At 36.7% G+C, this 16,055-nt stretch overlaps 1 protein-coding gene and 1 pseudogene across 1 annotated transcript; one reads left to right on the forward strand and one right to left on the reverse strand.

Moving 5' to 3' along the window:
* Window positions 1-276: 276 nt before the first annotated feature.
* On the forward strand, window positions 277-3,557 carry LOC9327982 (putative UDP-glucuronate:xylan alpha-glucuronosyltransferase 4). The gene is made up of 3 exons (XM_002891874.2): window positions 277-1,197; window positions 2,065-2,525; window positions 2,841-3,557. The coding sequence occupies exons 1-3, from the start codon at window positions 402-404 to the stop codon at window positions 3,318-3,320; spliced, it is 1,737 nt and encodes a 578-aa protein (XP_002891920.2). The 5' UTR covers window positions 277-401; the 3' UTR covers window positions 3,321-3,557.
* Window positions 3,558-13,265: 9,708 nt separating this feature from the next.
* LOC110224489 lies at window positions 13,266-14,656 on the reverse strand (annotated as a pseudogene).
* Between the last annotated feature and the right edge of the window lie 1,399 nt (window positions 14,657-16,055).

The following is a 16,055-nucleotide window of genomic DNA, read 5'->3' on the forward strand; positions in this document are numbered from 1 at the left end:
CGATAGATTAGTCACAGAAAGAGTAGATCATTTCCCTTTTCAAGATAAAACATAAACATGCATGATTTGATATTTTTCTTTATAAAATATGTCCCCAAAAACAAATTAATATTCTTTTCTTCTTTTGATATTTGCCTAATTGTGAACAAATTTTTTATTAATGATAAAGAAAGAGTTTTAGACAATCAATGGACTAATCTACAACCAAATAATCAAGATCTCTATAAAACTATTTCTAAGTATAACTAACATAATCAGACCAACCATATAGAGAGAGAGGCATATTGACTTTCCACACCAACGTGCGTCCATGCAAATGAGCCCTTTCGCTTTGCCAAACCCACACGCAGAAATCAACACACAGAGTGTGCATATAAAGCTTTATATCTAAACAAATAAAGATGCGTGTACAAATTTATAGATATAGGAGAGAGACACGAGAGAATTACCAAAAAATGGGGACAAAAACCCATAATTCTAGAGGGAAAATCTTCATGATCTATCTAATACTAACCTCATTGTCACTTCTAGTTCTAGGTTTGATCTTATCTTTTAAACCTCTTTTACGGATTCGATCTCCATCTTCAACGTTACGGATTGATGATCTTCCGCCGCCGCAAGTCAACAAAAACCCCAAATGGTTCCGACTCATCCGTAACTATCTACCGGAAAAGAGAATTCAAGTCGGCTTCCTCAACATTGACCAGATAGAACGTGAGAGGTACGAGGCTCGTGGACCGTTGATAGTAAAGAACATCCACGTGCCGCTTGATCCTATACCGAAGAATGTTACTTGGAAGAGTCTTTACCCGGAGTGGATCAACGAGGAAGTTTCTAACTGTCCGGAGATCCCTCTCCCTCAGCCAGAAGGTTCTGATGCTAACGTGGACGTTATCGTTGCTAGAGTTCCATGTGATGGTTGGTCGGAGAATAAAGGGCTTAGGGATGTTTTTAGGCTTCAGGTTAACTTGGCCGTTGCGAATCTAGCCGTCCAAAGTGGGTTGAGGAGGGTTGATCAGGCGGTGTACGTTGTGTTCATCGGGTCCTGTGGCCCTATGCATGAGATTTTCCCGTGCGATGAGCGCGTGAGGCGCGTGGATGATTATTGGGTGTATAAGCCTTATCTCCCAAGGTTGAAGCAGAAGCTTCTCATGCCTGTTGGTTCATGTCACATTGCACCTCCATTTGCTCAATTTGGTAAATTAATATTTTTTTCCCTCTTTATCTTTGGAGAAAAGTTTTTAAGTTTCTATAACCTTATATTTTGACAGAATTATCTCTGAAATTTTTTCTTTAACTAACAATAATCCTTCATTCTTACAATATATGTTAAATAGATATCACTTTAATTAATCACTATAGGTAATGTTCGTATCTTTTTTTTTGGTTAAGTTTTTGGTGAATCATTATTGCTAAACCGTACTTGTGTTTAATGAAAAGTTGCTAAAAGTAATATAAGGTTATTGGTTGGTGAGATTAGATCGTGCCTCACAGTATGCTTATATAGTTTTGTTGACGTAATCTTAACATTGATTATTTTTTTGCATATTTAAATATCACAAACATTCTCTCGTCCACATAAAACCATTAACATTTTACATTTTGTGCCTTAACTGAAAATCTTTCTTTTTAATTCTGCTTTGAGAATTATAGATGTGGATGACAAACAAAATTTTCAACTACTTCAAATTGAAGCTGAGTTTTTAGATTAGATTATTGTAGAACACTTTTGATTTCTATATATTCTCTTCCTTGAAAACTTTTAATAAATATTTATTATAACCAATCTAATAAAGTATGTCAATGTGGATGTATATGTACAAATTACAAATCTTATCATCATAATTCCATACCCAATTTTAGCTTAAAAACATTTTTTATTATTTTATAATAGCTTAAAAATAATTAGGTAGGGATGAAAAAGCTTATCTTCAACAACCTTACTACAAAACCTACTGATTCACCAAATTTCCTCTTTCTTCTCTATCTTCTAATACAGTTATTCATCAAATGATTCCATATTCATTATCTCACTTGTAACTTTTGAACTATTACTATTGACAGGCCAAGAGGCATGGAGACCAAAACATAAAGACAATCTTGTATCCGAGGCGGTCACAGCCTTACCCCGACGCTTACGGGTTGCCTACGTAACAGTACTACATTCTTCAGAAGCCTATGTTTGTGGGGCAATAGCCTTAGCGCAAAGTATAAGACAAACAGGATCTCATAAGGACATGATTCTCCTCCATGATCATACCATAACCAACAAGTCTCTTATTGGTCTCAGCTCTGCGGGATGGAATCTCCGGCTAATCGAAAGAATCCGCAGTCCTTTTTCGCAAAAAGACTCTTATAATGAGTGGAACTACAGCAAATTACGTGTGTGGCAAGTAACTGATTACGACAAACTTGTGTTCATAGACGCAGATTTAATCATTCTCAAGAAAATTGATTATCTCTTCTACTATCCACAACTCTCAGCTTCAGGCAACGACAAAGTGTTATTCAACTCCGGAATCATGGTAATGCAGCAAATACTCGTCTTAAATGAATATTAATTTTTTTGGTAAAATGTTCTAAATGAAATTTTTTGATATGATCATCTATATATGTTGACCCTAAAATACTAGATTTTATTTATAAAAATTTATGCCACATATCTTTTGAACATAATTTGTCGAAAACTGATTTGTTTTCGGTTTGCTGATCATATTTGTGTTTTTTTTTTCTTCTTTTTCTGCCTAAAAACATTAGAAAACAAAAAATTTCATTTTGTGTTTTTCGGCGAAAAACATGTATCAGCTAAGAATGTACTCATTCTTTTCTCTTGACATCAGGTTCTCGAGCCATCGGCATGTATGTTTAAAGATTTAATGGAGAAATCGTTCAAGATCGAGTCATACAACGGAGGAGACCAAGGCTTCCTTAATGAGATATTTGTATGGTGGCACAGGCTATCGAAACGTGTGAACACAATGAAGTACTTCGACGAAAAAAGTCAACGAAGACACGATCTTCCAGAGAATCTAGAAGGTCTGCACTACTTGGGATTGAAGCCATGGGTATGTTATAGAGACTACGATTGCAATTGGGACATGAGCGAACGACGCGTGTTTGCTAGCGATTCTGTGCACGAAAAATGGTGGAAAGTATATGACAAAATGTCAGATCAGTTGAAGGGTTATTGTGGTTTAAATAAGAATATGGAGAAGAGGATTGAGAAGTGGAGAAGAATTGCTAAGAATAATAGTTTGCCTGATAGGCATTGGGAGATTGAAGTGAGAGATCCTAGGAAGACGAACCTTCTTGTTCAGTGAGAGGGTAATAACTTTTTGATTTTTGTTGGAGTCTTTAAGGACATTTGGGAACTGAGAAATGAAGAACTTTCTAATTCAAGAAAGGGTTTCGCTTTAGTATTTTTAGTACGACAATGTACAATGTAGATTCTTACTTTGACGGATGAGAGTGAGATGCGGTAGACAGCAAATGATCCTTTGAATTTCACATTGTGTTTCCTATATATTCATTCAATGAAACTTCTAAAATTTTACTTTCCAATTTTCTTAAGAAGACATGTCTCTCCTCCGATTTAGTGATATCATGTAAGTTAGGGAAACCGATGGCACCACTGCCACATTTTATTCCTCTGCTAAGACTTGGGAGGCTTTAAGACCAAGGCAGGACAAGAAAGATTGGGTCAACTCTGTGTGGTACAAAGGGGTAGTGCCCAAATTTGGCTTCAATATGTGGGTGACGCACCTTGATAGGCTGCCAACTAGAGCTAGACTGGCCTCTTGGGGTCTAAATATTAATACTGCTTGTTGCCTCTGTTCTGCTCACCATGAGTCAAGGGATCACCTGTTTATTAAATGTGATTATTCTGCTGTGATTTGGCTGATGGTACTGTCCAGAATTGATCATCGACATGCTGTCTTCTGTACTTGGTCAGAGTTGTTGTCATGGACCAGATTGCAGTCTCAGGATGCTCCGTCTATTCTCAGAAAAACTGCTGCCCAAGTTTCTGTTTACCACATATGGAGGCAACGAAACAACGTCTTGTACAATATATTGATCGCGACATCAAGAACATCATCACATCAAGAAGAGAAAAGCGTCTCTTTCACAGGCTAATGCCACTTTGGCTGCGATGAATTCTACCCTGAGTTCTCCTAGATCTTTATTGAATCCCTTGTTTTTATTCTTTTTTGCCAAGGTTTCAATCTCTTAGGTTATGCAACTTTGTAATGCCTGATTTTTCATTTTAATGATATTTACATGCGTAGCAAAAAAAAAAAAGTTAGGGAAAATGGTGGTATTAGTAAGTTGTTTACAAAAATTGGTTTGATCTACCGCAAAAAATAAAATGCATTCTTTTTTTCCAAAATGTTTTATGGAATAACTCTATAAGGTTTAAGATGCATGGGCGATCTATCGCAAAAAAAATATGTGGGGACAAATCCCTTATCTATTAATTGAGAAGCAATTCGAAGAAGTACCTTTAAATTTTGTAACAAATTACTAGGTTGTTGATAAAGCTTGAAGAGTAACTTGAGCCATAAGTTACTAAAATAAAGGAAGAGATAATATTGAGAATATTTAGGAGTTATCTAAATATTGTTTAGGAGATATCTAAACCTAGTCCTAGCTTGTTTTGGGAGTCATCAAAGATCTCTATATAAGACAATGTTGTGGTTAACCTTATGAGTTTTAAGAGATTGAGAGATTAGAGAGCTTTAAGTTTTGTGTAAGTTTCTTAAAGGAATAAAAGAGAGAAGTCTTTTATAGTTCTAATCTTCTAAAATCTCAAAGTGTTTAAATCAATATTTGGTATCAGAGCTTTATTGATTTAAGCATCGGAGACGACCAAGTTGTGTTCATACGTGTTTCTCGTGAAATCATACCATGGCTGATATAATACCTGTACCGGACAAACCGAAAGAGATTAGTATGGGATCCATAAAATGTCCGATGCTCAACAATGTCAACTATATTGTATGGGCGATGCGTATGAAGGCAGCTCTTAAAGTTCACAAAGTGTGGGATACCATTGATCCCGGTTCTAATGATGAGGAGAAGAACGACGTGGGGAAGGCTCTTCTTTTCCAATCTATACCGGAGTCAATGGTCCTTCAAGTCGGAGAACATGATACTTCAAAAGCAGTTTGGGATGCTATAAAAGCTAGGTATGTAGGAGCTGAACGTGTTAAAGAAGCTAGGCTTCAAACTCTGATGGCTGACTTTGACAGATTGAAGATGAAAGATGGAGAATCAATTGATGATTTTGCCGGGAAGCTTTCAGAATTGTCTACCAAATCCGCAACTTTAGGAGAAGAGATTGAAGAGTCGAAGCTAGTTAAGAAATTTCTTAAAAGCTTACCAAGGAAGAGATTCATACACATCACCGCCTCACTTGAACAAGTCCTAGATCTGAAAAAAACAAGTTTTGAGGATATTGTCGGGCGATTGAAAGTTTATGAAGAACGTATAGGTGACGATGAAGAAGATCAATCTAACGATCAAAGTAAGCTTATGTATGCTAGCTCCGACACACAGACATATCAAGGAAACCAAGGATTTGCTAGAGGCAGAGGAGGAAGATTCTCTCAACAGGGAAGAGGACGTGGCCGCTACGGGAACCAACAGAGAGATGCTTCGAAGATAGTGTGTTATCGGTGCGACAAGACCGGACACTATGCATCAAATTGTCCCGACAGGTTACTCAAACTCCAGGAAGCACAAGAAGTTGACGACAGCGATACACAAGAGGCTGAGAATCTGATGATGCACGAGGTCGTATACCTCAATGAGAAAAACGTGAAGCTAAGTGATTTTGAAACTTCATCAGATGAAAGCAATGTTTGGTATTTGGATAATGGGGCCAGTAATCACATGTCAGGAAATAGGTCCTATTTTCAAAAAATTGATGAAACAGTCACATGGAAGGTAAGATTTGGCGATGGTTCGCGTATAGATATCAAAGGAAAGGGTTCAGTCCTCTTCATTAGCAAGAACAAAGAGAAAAAGGTCTTGGCAGATGTTTATTTCATTCCAGAATTGAAAAGTAACATCATAAGCCTTGGCCAAGCAACAGAGGCAGGATGTGCTATTAGAATGAGAGAGGACTACTTGACGGTACACGATCGTGATGGAAAGCTGCTAGTGAAAGCAAGAAGGTCCAAGAATCGCTTATACAAGGTACTCATGGAGTTGGAATCTGCGAAGTGTTTACAATCAGAAGTGTTAAGTGACTCGGAGATTTGGCACGCGAGGTTAGGACACATTAGCATAGAGACAATGAAAACCATGTTGAAGAAAGAATTAGTAAATGGAATGCCAATGATGTCAATTCAAAAGGATACATGTGCTTCTTGTCTGCTAGGAAAACACGTAAGGAAAGTGTTTCCCCAAGCAACCGCATATCGAGCAACCAACAAACTTGAACTCATACATGGAGATATTTGTGGACCCAATACGCCGTCTACAGCTGCACAAAAAAGGTATGTATTCGTTCTAATTGACGATTACTCTCGCTACATGTGGTCCATACTTCTAAAAGAAAAGAGTGAAGCGTTCGAGAAATTTAAAAGGTTCAAGATGTTGGTTGAGCAAGAAACCGGCACTACCATCAAAACTTTTAGAACTGACAGGGGCGGTGAGTTCTTGTCCCAAGAATTCCAAAGTTTTTGTGACAATGTCGGAATACAAAGACACTTGACAGCACCATATACTCCTCAGCAAAACGGAGTAGTCGAGAGAAGAAACAGAACGCTAATGGAGATGACTAGGAGTATCTTAAAACATATGAGCATACCGAATTACTTGTGGGGAGAGGCAGTGAGACATGCAACATACTTGATAAACAGAGTGGGTACAAGAGTGTTAGCTACACAAACTCCATATGAAGCTTTCAAGGGAAGAAAACCAAACATAGAACACTTGCGGGTATTTGGTTGCATAGGCTACACAAAAATTGAGATACCACATCTAAAAAAACTTGATGATCGATCACGTGTACTAGTTCACTTAGGGACAGAGCCTGGATCAAAGGCTTATCGCATGTTGGATCCAACAACCCGTCGGATAACAGTGAGCAGAGACGTGTTTTTCAATGAAAACAAGAGATGGAAGTGGAACAGCTCAAGTAACGAAACTGAAGATAGCCCTGGCATGTTTAAACTCAGTCTTGGAAGCTTTGGAAATAATGGTTTGAGAGAAGAAGAGGAAGAAGCTGCGGGAAATAAAACCAGAGTCGTAGAAGAAACAGAGGAACAGAGCGACGAACACGCTAACGATGATCATGGTTCCATAGATGGAGAAAATTCTATGTCTGATCCTAGAGAAACAGAACGCATCATCGAAGAAGAGCAAATCCAGCAGCCCATTCAACCTATTTTAAGAGCTTCACAACGACAGATTACAAAACCAAAGTATTTAGAAGACTATGTCTTGTTATCTAGCATCTAGTGCGAGAATCTTCTGATGGTGCTAAATGATGAACCATGGGATTTTAATGAGGCTAAGGAATCTAAAGAGTGGAGAGAAGCCTGTGAAGAAGAAATCTCGTCGATTACAAAAAATAAGACATGGAACCTAGTTGAACTTCCAAGTGGAGCTAAGGCAATTGGACTAAAGTGGGTCTTTAAAATTAAACGAAACTCTGATGGTAGTATAAACAAATTTAAGGCGAGACTTGTGGCTAAAGGTTATGTTCAGAGACATGGTGTGGACTTCGACGAAGTGTTTGCTCCTGTGGCACGTATCGAAACAATCCGGTTCATTATAGCCTTGGCAGCCTCAAATGGATGGGAGGTGCACCACCTCGATGTAAAGACTGCGTTTTTACACGGTGAACTGAAAGAAACAGTCTATGTCACTCAACCAGAAGGGTTTGTAACTAAAGGAAGCGAGGAGAAAGTTTACAAGCTGAACAAAGCTCTTTACGGGCTAAGACAAGCACCTAGGGCATGGAACAACAAGTTGAATCAGATTCTTAAAGAATTGAAGTTTGTTAAATGCTCAAAGGAACCATCGCTTTATCGGAAGCAAGATAGCAAGCATCTCCTCATCGTAGCTGTTTACGTGGATGATCTATTAGTTACTGGTTCAGACCTAAGCTTAATACTAGAATTCAAGAGAGGGATGGCGACAAAGTTTGAGATGAGCGATCTAGGACTGCTGACTTATTATCTTGGCATTGAAGTCATACAACATGCTAATGGTATAATCTTAAAGCAAGAGAGATATGCAGCAAAGATCTTAGGAGAAGCTAAGATGGAGGAGTGCAATGCGGTTCATATACCAATAGACCCGGGGTTGAAATTGTCGAAGGCACAAACAGAGAAAGGCATTGACGAAAAAGAATATCGGAGAAACATTGGATGCCTTCGTTATTTACTTCATACTCGACCGGATCTCTCGTATTCAGTCGGTGTGCTAAGTAGGTACATGCATGAGCCAAAAGAATCACATGGTGCAGCGTTGAAACAAGTTCTTAGATACTTAAAGGGAACACAAAGTTATGGTTTATCATTTGCTCGTGGAATAAAGACCGGACTCGTTGGATATAGTGACAGCAGCCACAACGTGGATGAAGATGACGGTAAAAGCACAACTGGACATATATTCTATCTTGACGAGTATCCTATCACTTGGTGTACACAAAAGCAAGAGACCGTAGCTTTATCTTCATGTGAAACTGAGTTCATGGCAGCCACCGAGGGAGCTAAACAAGCAATTTGGCTTCAAGAACTTCTTAGTGAAGTTGTCGGAAAACCATGTGAAAAAGTGAAGCTACTGATTGATAACAAGTCGGCAATTGCTCTTGCCAAAAAACCGGTGTTCCACGGACGTAGCAAACATATTCACAAGAGATACCATTTTATTCGTGAATGTGTGGAGAATGAGCAAGTAGAAGTGGAGCACGTTCCAGGAGAGGAACAAAAGGCCGACATTTTGACAAAAGGACTTGGAAGAATCAAGTTCAAGGAAATGAGAGATCTTGTGGGAGTTCAAGACGTGTTGAGTATCGACTTCAAGCTTAAGGGGGAGAATGTTGATAAAGCTTGAAGAGTAACTTGAGCCATAAGTTACTAAAATAAAGGAAGAGATAATATTGAGAATATTTAGGAGTTATCTAAATATTGTTTAGGAGATATCTAAACCTAGTCCTAGCTTGTTTTGGGAGTCATCAAAGATCTCTATATAAGAGTTGCCAATGTTGTGGTTAACCTTATGAGTTTTAAGAGATTGAGAGATTAGAGAGCTTTAAGTTTTGTGTAAGTTTCTTAAAGGAATAAAAGAGAGAAGTCTTTTATAGTTCTAATCTTCTAAAATCTCAAAGTGTTTAAATCAATATAGGTATGCCAAAATGATATATCAATTTCAGAGCTCATTTATTTCTAAAACTTTTGTGTGCCAATTTCATAGCAATTTGAGCTCCAAATCTTCGAGAAGTTGCGACTTTGGAGGAAGACAAACAAAGAGACGATTGATGGACAAGACAATCATATATTTTAAGAATGTAACGAAGAATCTTGTTGACGTTGGAGGAAGAACATTGTTAACGTTGGAGGAAGACAAAACGAAGGACAAGACAATGAATTATTTGAAGAATGTCACGAAGATGATTCTCGACAAGCTCCAAAGTTATGTCTTTCACCAGAGTCGGACGATGATGAAGACGAAAATGTATTTTATTTTACATATAATTTTCTATATTTTTCATCAAATTATTTTTAATTAGTATAAATTTATATTTACAACAGTCGAGAATATTTGTAGAAACACTATCGGTCGAAAACCGTTTCGTTAGAAATTAATCATAGTAAAGTCTGTTGGAATTCCATCAGTAAGTTACATGGTTAAATATCTTTCAAGTTTGGTTTATGGCGGCCTTTTAATTTTCCCAATGACTTTTCCAACGGTTAAATCCATCAAACAATTTCAACTGATTTCTATTAGGATATATTCAAGAATATGTCAATAATATCTTCTATGATATGATTCTATCTAAGATTAGGAAATACCATTGTGTATAAATACTTTGCTATGATTATCAATAAAGATAAGCCTTTCTAAAATATATCATGGTCCTTTCTAAAATATATCAATTTCCAATCAAACAATATTTTTGACAAGTGATTCCAATAAAAGATTTTTTTTGTAAAATGGTTGACGAAAAGATTACAAGTGATTTTGTAAATTAGGCTTTCTGACCGTTTAGTGATTGATGAGATGCTAACTCTTGTAGCATATAACCCTAATGGACTTTCACAATTTATGTAAATTTCAAACTAATTTGTATGTTTTCTGTAATTTTCAACCAAATTAAAATGATCTTATATTTATTTAGTTCCAATTAGATATCTCTTTCATGCTGTCAAAAAAAGAACAAAAAAATTCATTCTGTAATTATTTTTTGGGCAATATCTCATATCAAATAAGAGAAGAATTAAGTTTCCGTACAAGAGAAAAGAAGAACCTCTTTAACAAGAGTATCAGCTTGGCGATTCAAAGTCCTAATGATCAAAATTGAAAGAGCAACTAGTAAAATTAGAGGATAGACCAAGGATGTCGTGAAGAATCCCTATTTAGAAATGTCTTTAAAGCATTGAACGAGTCATGATAATTTCTTTACAAAGAAGATGCATTCAGCGGTGTGAACAAAAATTACTGGGTTTATATTGCTAATTATTTTCATTGAGTACTAGCAAAAGGAAATTTGTTTGAAAAATATAAATATTGTTTAGTCGTTTTTAAATTTATATCAATCTGTGACTTTTAATTATTAGAAGAAATAGGTTTAGAGTATTTTCTAAATTTGCATAAAAAGAAGATTTGAGTGCGAATTAAACTATAAGTCTAAAATCATAAACATATAAGGCACCATAATGAAGAAGAGGACGACCGAAAATATCTTCCTCTCTAAAGAATCTTTCGTATTATAAAAAATATTTCGTTAGTCTTAGTCTTTTTTTGGATTAATTTTAATGTTAAGATGTTAGTTAGTCACTTAGTCTTAGTCTTTGTACATCTAGTTGTGTTCCACTGAACGCGTTATCTAAACAGGAGACAAAAAAAAAATGCGACGTTAGACCAACGAACGCGTTATCTAAACAGGAGAAAAAAAATGCGACGTTATTAGACCAACCAGCTTCATTCATACACAAGAGTCAAACTAAAATTTTCGACAAACAAGTATATAAAATTACTAGTACACAACGATGTCACTTTAACCCAGGGAACCTTAGTGCATGTCCTCCACATATAAATACACACAACTTTGCATACTACAAAATTTATAAAACATAAAGAGTTTAGAATTTCAGATTCAAAACTAAATCCCAAAAGAAAAATGTACATGGTTCGGCTAATAACTTTGATAATTCTCTTATTCTCTGCATCAACAAACACCGTCTCCGCTCGAGTACTTCACGATTACAAATCTCTAAGCAGAAGTAAGTTTCTAGTTATGAGAATTTCTTCTCTTGTCTCTTCGTTGTTTTTTTTTTTGTTAATTTATATGTAAGATTTGTTTTGTTGGCGTATAAGTAGATAAAGGAATTTGGGATCCAAAGGTCCGCACGGAAATCAAGGGTGGTGCATATGGTAGTGTTTCACGGCGTGCGAGCATAAAAAATAGTCCACCTAGAGGTCCCAATTAACCCCAAGACTAGCGACAATTAATCGGTGTGGTGCAAAACGATCAATTCACAAGAAAACCAAAGAGAAATCTACATGGAGTAATCAACCAAAGAGTTGAATATTTCTTAATTTTCTTTCTGATTTTGTTAATAATGAGAATTAGTCTTCCTTATGTTTAGGAACCTATCTCTACCCTTTTTAATTTCCCTTGCTTTTAGCAAAAAAAAGGAATCTTGGATTCTAACTATACTTTTTGTAATATTTGTATTAAATAAAATGGAAAAATGAGTATAATCTGTCATTGAAATATTCTTGTTCTTAATTCTTTCTAGCTTTAACATAAACCAACAATTAAGTGTACCGTCTTTCCATTTCAAATTCATTACTATTTCAAATACATTACAATTTCACTTAGGAAAAGAAATAAAAAGAATAAGACTTGACTCGGACAACTTTTGATGGATCCCGATCGAAGGCAACAAGAACATAATAAACACACTTTACATAAGAACTTTTGGCATAAATGCACAAAAGGTAATAGAAATCGTGGGAACAGTTGTGTATCCCAGAAAAGAGGAACATGACAACTTCTTATTTGAAGGCTAATAGAAAGAAACTTGAGACAAAAGAAAGTTGAATATCCGCATGCATGATGAAAAAATTCCAAAGTTTGGAAGAAATCATCAATCATCTTACTAAAGCAGTAAGCTGTAACAAGAGAGATAAGTCTAGTGCACCTTGAGGAAGTTAACGTAGCGAAGAGAACAAGCGCATTTTTGTTAATCAAATTTAAACATTATTTCACGGGTAAATTTTGAACTATTATCATTAGCATGTAGACCAAAAAGTGAAGATAATTTTACATCCAAGGTGATCGCGGCCTCACCCTGATTACACTGTAAATGCGGATGAGGTAAATAAATTGCAGTAAGTAAACAAGACAATAACATTGTTAACGAGGTTCGGTTTTTCCTACTCCCCGGGACCAAGTCCAGATTCGATTTCACTAGAACAAGAAAGCAAATTACAACCAATTCGTAAACGCGTAAAACAAGCACAACCCTCTTGATTTACTGCTCTCCTATAACGTAAAACCTTAAGGATAATCTCTACCCTTAACTAAACTCCCCCTGAATCTAGATTTAATCAGGATAACCTAACTCTGAGCTAAACTCCCCTTCAGCCTAGACTTCAAAAACAAAACCACTTGATCACACAAGCACAAACCCGCAAAACTAAGTTGCACACAATCTCCCAGAAAGCTCTCAAAGATTTCTTCTTTATGCCTCAACTCTCTTGCCTCTCCAAGACTTCCTCAGCTCCTCCTTGTATAGCCAAAACGATTTCCTAATCACTATAGGAGAAAGTTTCCAATTTCCATAAGGAAAAGTAAATTTCCTTTTACACTTTTCCTTTTTTTTTTTTTTTATCAAACTCCACTTTCATCAAGTCTTCCAAATCTCTTTAAGTTCTTTTTCTTTTATGATTCATCCTGTAAACACGTTCCAAACATATCTTCTCAAACCTTGTAGAAACCAACACTCACACAAACAAACTGTAGCATCCTGTACTACTTCTTGAATCATTCAGAAACTCCATCAGCCATAACAACTACGTCTTCATTCTCCTCCTTTTTGACTATGTTTGTGAACTCAACAGTTCTAACTCCAAAACAACATCACGAAATACATCATCATTCTCCCCCTGAATGAGTCACAACATGGTCAAAACTACTTGGAAAATTCTCCCTGCTTTGCAATACGAGGTTGATAGCCTAGTACACCACCTCCATAGAAATCATCTTTCCTAACCCAAATCGTCCTGCGTCTTATACCTCCATGACTGGATTCTTGAATGAATCTGAAACAATTTCTCTTAACATGTCCTTGAACTCCATAATGATAACATGTAGGACCATGAAATCTCACATCATAAGCATTCTCTATTCGACTTCTCTCCCTTAACAATCTAAAACACCTTGGCCTAATATGCCCAACAACACCCAATGATGGCAAACATGTCGAAAAACTCGTCGAGGTGCACTATGCAATTCTTTAATTTTTCTTGTATCAGACGCAATCTTAGCATTAATTGCAGACCCTGTCGCAGTTTCTGTGTCATTTCCTGAAGCAGACATGATTTTACCACCATAAACAAACACCGGATCCGATTTTGAAAGTTTTCCTTCAAATCCAAGGCCACACTTATCAGTCTTGCCAATATTCAGAATATGATCCAACTTCTTTGTGCTATTATTAAGCATCCCCAAATTCTTTTGAGTTTCTTCAAGTAGTACTTTAGCTTGTGATGCATCTTCTTCTTTCTCTGCCGTATATTTCTGTGCTTCAATGACTTTAGCCTCTAACTTGAGTTTCTCCTTAGTTAACACTGAATTCTTTTCAACTATTTTAAGCCAATGTTCATATAAGGCTTTGTAATTCTCTGCAAATTCTTCATCATCAATACTCTCTGCATCACTATCACATTGATCGCTTTCACTTTTAATTGCAGGTCCTGTTGCAGACGATGATGCAGATCCTGTTGCAGACGATGATGCAGATCCTGTTGCAGACGCTGATGCAGACTCTGTTACAGATGCTGATGCAGACTCTGTTACAGATGCTGATGCAGACTCTGTTGTAAACACTGATGCAGACTCTGTTGAAGTTTCTGGCAAAAAATTAGTAAACGCCATAAAATTCTTCAGTTCTTCTTCATCATCTAAATCAGTTTCAGAATCACTAGTAACGACATTCATGGCCTTCTTCTTATGCTTTTGTAGATTGGCGCATTCCGAACGAACATGTCCATATCCTTTGCATTCAAAACACTGCACATTCTTTGATGAACTTCTTAACTCTTCATCAATTCTATCTTTCTTCTCTTTTCCCTTTTGCGTCAGATATTTAGAAAATTGTCTTGACAACATAGCCATTGAATCTTCAGTTGATGATCCCTTAAGAGCAACTCCAATGTCAAATTCCTTCTTCACTTCATCTGCATTCTTCATCTTTCCTTTAGCTTCATATGCTTTGCTTAACTCAATTCTCTTAGTTAACACTGAATTCTCTTAAAGATCAATGGATTAAAATAGTTGAAAAGAATTCAGTGTTAACTAAGGAGAAACTCAAGTTAGAGGCTAAAGTCATTGAAGCACAGAAATATGCAGCTGAGAAAAAAGAAGAAGCATGACAAGCTAAAGTACTACTTGAAGAAACTCAAAAGAATTTGGGGATGCTTAATAATAGCACAAAGAAGTTGGATCATATTCTGAATATTGGCAAGACTGATAAGTGTGGCCTTGGATTTGATCACATCTGCTTCAGGAACTGACACAGAAACTGCGACAGGGTCTGCAATTAATGCTAAGACTGCATCTAATACAAGAAAATTTAAAGAATTGCATAGTGCACCTCGACGAGTTTTTCGACATGTTTGCCATCATTGTGGTGTTGTTGGGCATATTAGGCCGAGGTGTTTTAGATTGTTGAGGGAGAGAAGTCGAATAGAGAATGCTTATGATGTGATATTTCATGGTCCTACATGTTATCATTGTGGAGTTCAAGGACATGTTAAGAGAAATTGTTTCAGATTCATTCAAGAATCCAGTCATAGAGGTATAAGGCGCAGGACGATTTGGGTTAAGAAAGATGATTTCTATGGAGGTGGTGTACTAGGCTATCAACCTCGTATTGCAAAGCGGGGAGAATTTTCCAAGTAGTTTTGACCATGTTGTGACTCATTCAGGGGGAGAATGATGATGTGTTTCGTGACGTTGTTTTGGAGTTAGAACTGTTGAGTTCACAAACATAGTCAAAAAGGGGGAAAATGAAGATGTAGTTGTTATGGCTGTGGAGTTTCTGAATGATTCAAGAAGTAGTACAGGATGCTACAGTTTTTTTGTGTGAGTGTTGGTTTCTAGAAGGTTTGAGAAGATATGTTTTGAACGTGTTTAGAGGATGAATCACAAAGAAAAAGGACTAAAAGAGATTTGGAAGACTTGATGAAAGTAGAGTTTGATAAGAAAAAGGAAAAGTGTAAAAGGAAATTTACTTTTCCTTATGGAAATTGGAAACTTTCTCCTATAGTGATTAGGAAATCGTTTTGGCTATTTAAGGAGGAGCTGAGGACGTCTTGGAGAGGCAAGAGAGCTGAGGCATAAAGAAGAAATCTTTGAGAGCTTTCTATGAGATTGTGTGCAACTTAGTTTTGCGGGTTTGTGCTTGTGTGATCAAGTGGTTTTGTTTTTGAAGTCTAGGCTCAAGGGGAGTTTAGCTCAGGGTTAGATTATCCTGATTAAATCTAGATTCAGGGGGAGTTTAGTTAAGGGTAGAGATTATCCTTAAGGTTTCACGTTATAGAAGGGAGCGGTAAATCAAGAGGGTTGTGCTTGTTTTACGCGTTTGCAA

The sequence above is a fragment of the Arabidopsis lyrata genome (assembly GCF_000004255.2).
Source record: "Arabidopsis lyrata subsp. lyrata unplaced genomic scaffold ARALYscaffold_1, whole genome shotgun sequence".
Taxonomy (NCBI): domain Eukaryota; kingdom Viridiplantae; phylum Streptophyta; class Magnoliopsida; order Brassicales; family Brassicaceae; genus Arabidopsis; species Arabidopsis lyrata.

What these genes read in the sequence shown, in the direction of transcription:
- LOC9327982 (XM_002891874.2), top strand. Translation starts at nt 402, where the DNA reads ATGCGTGTACAAATTTATAGATATAGGAGAGAGACACGAGAGAATTAC. An exon ending in ACCTCCATTTGCTCAATTTG is followed by an intron (nt 1,198 to 2,064) that starts GTAAATTAATAT and finishes TACTATTGACAG; the next exon opens with GCCAAGAGGCATGGAGACCA. An exon ending in TATTCAACTCCGGAATCATG is followed by an intron (nt 2,526 to 2,840) that starts GTAATGCAGCAA and finishes TCTTGACATCAG; the next exon opens with GTTCTCGAGCCATCGGCATG.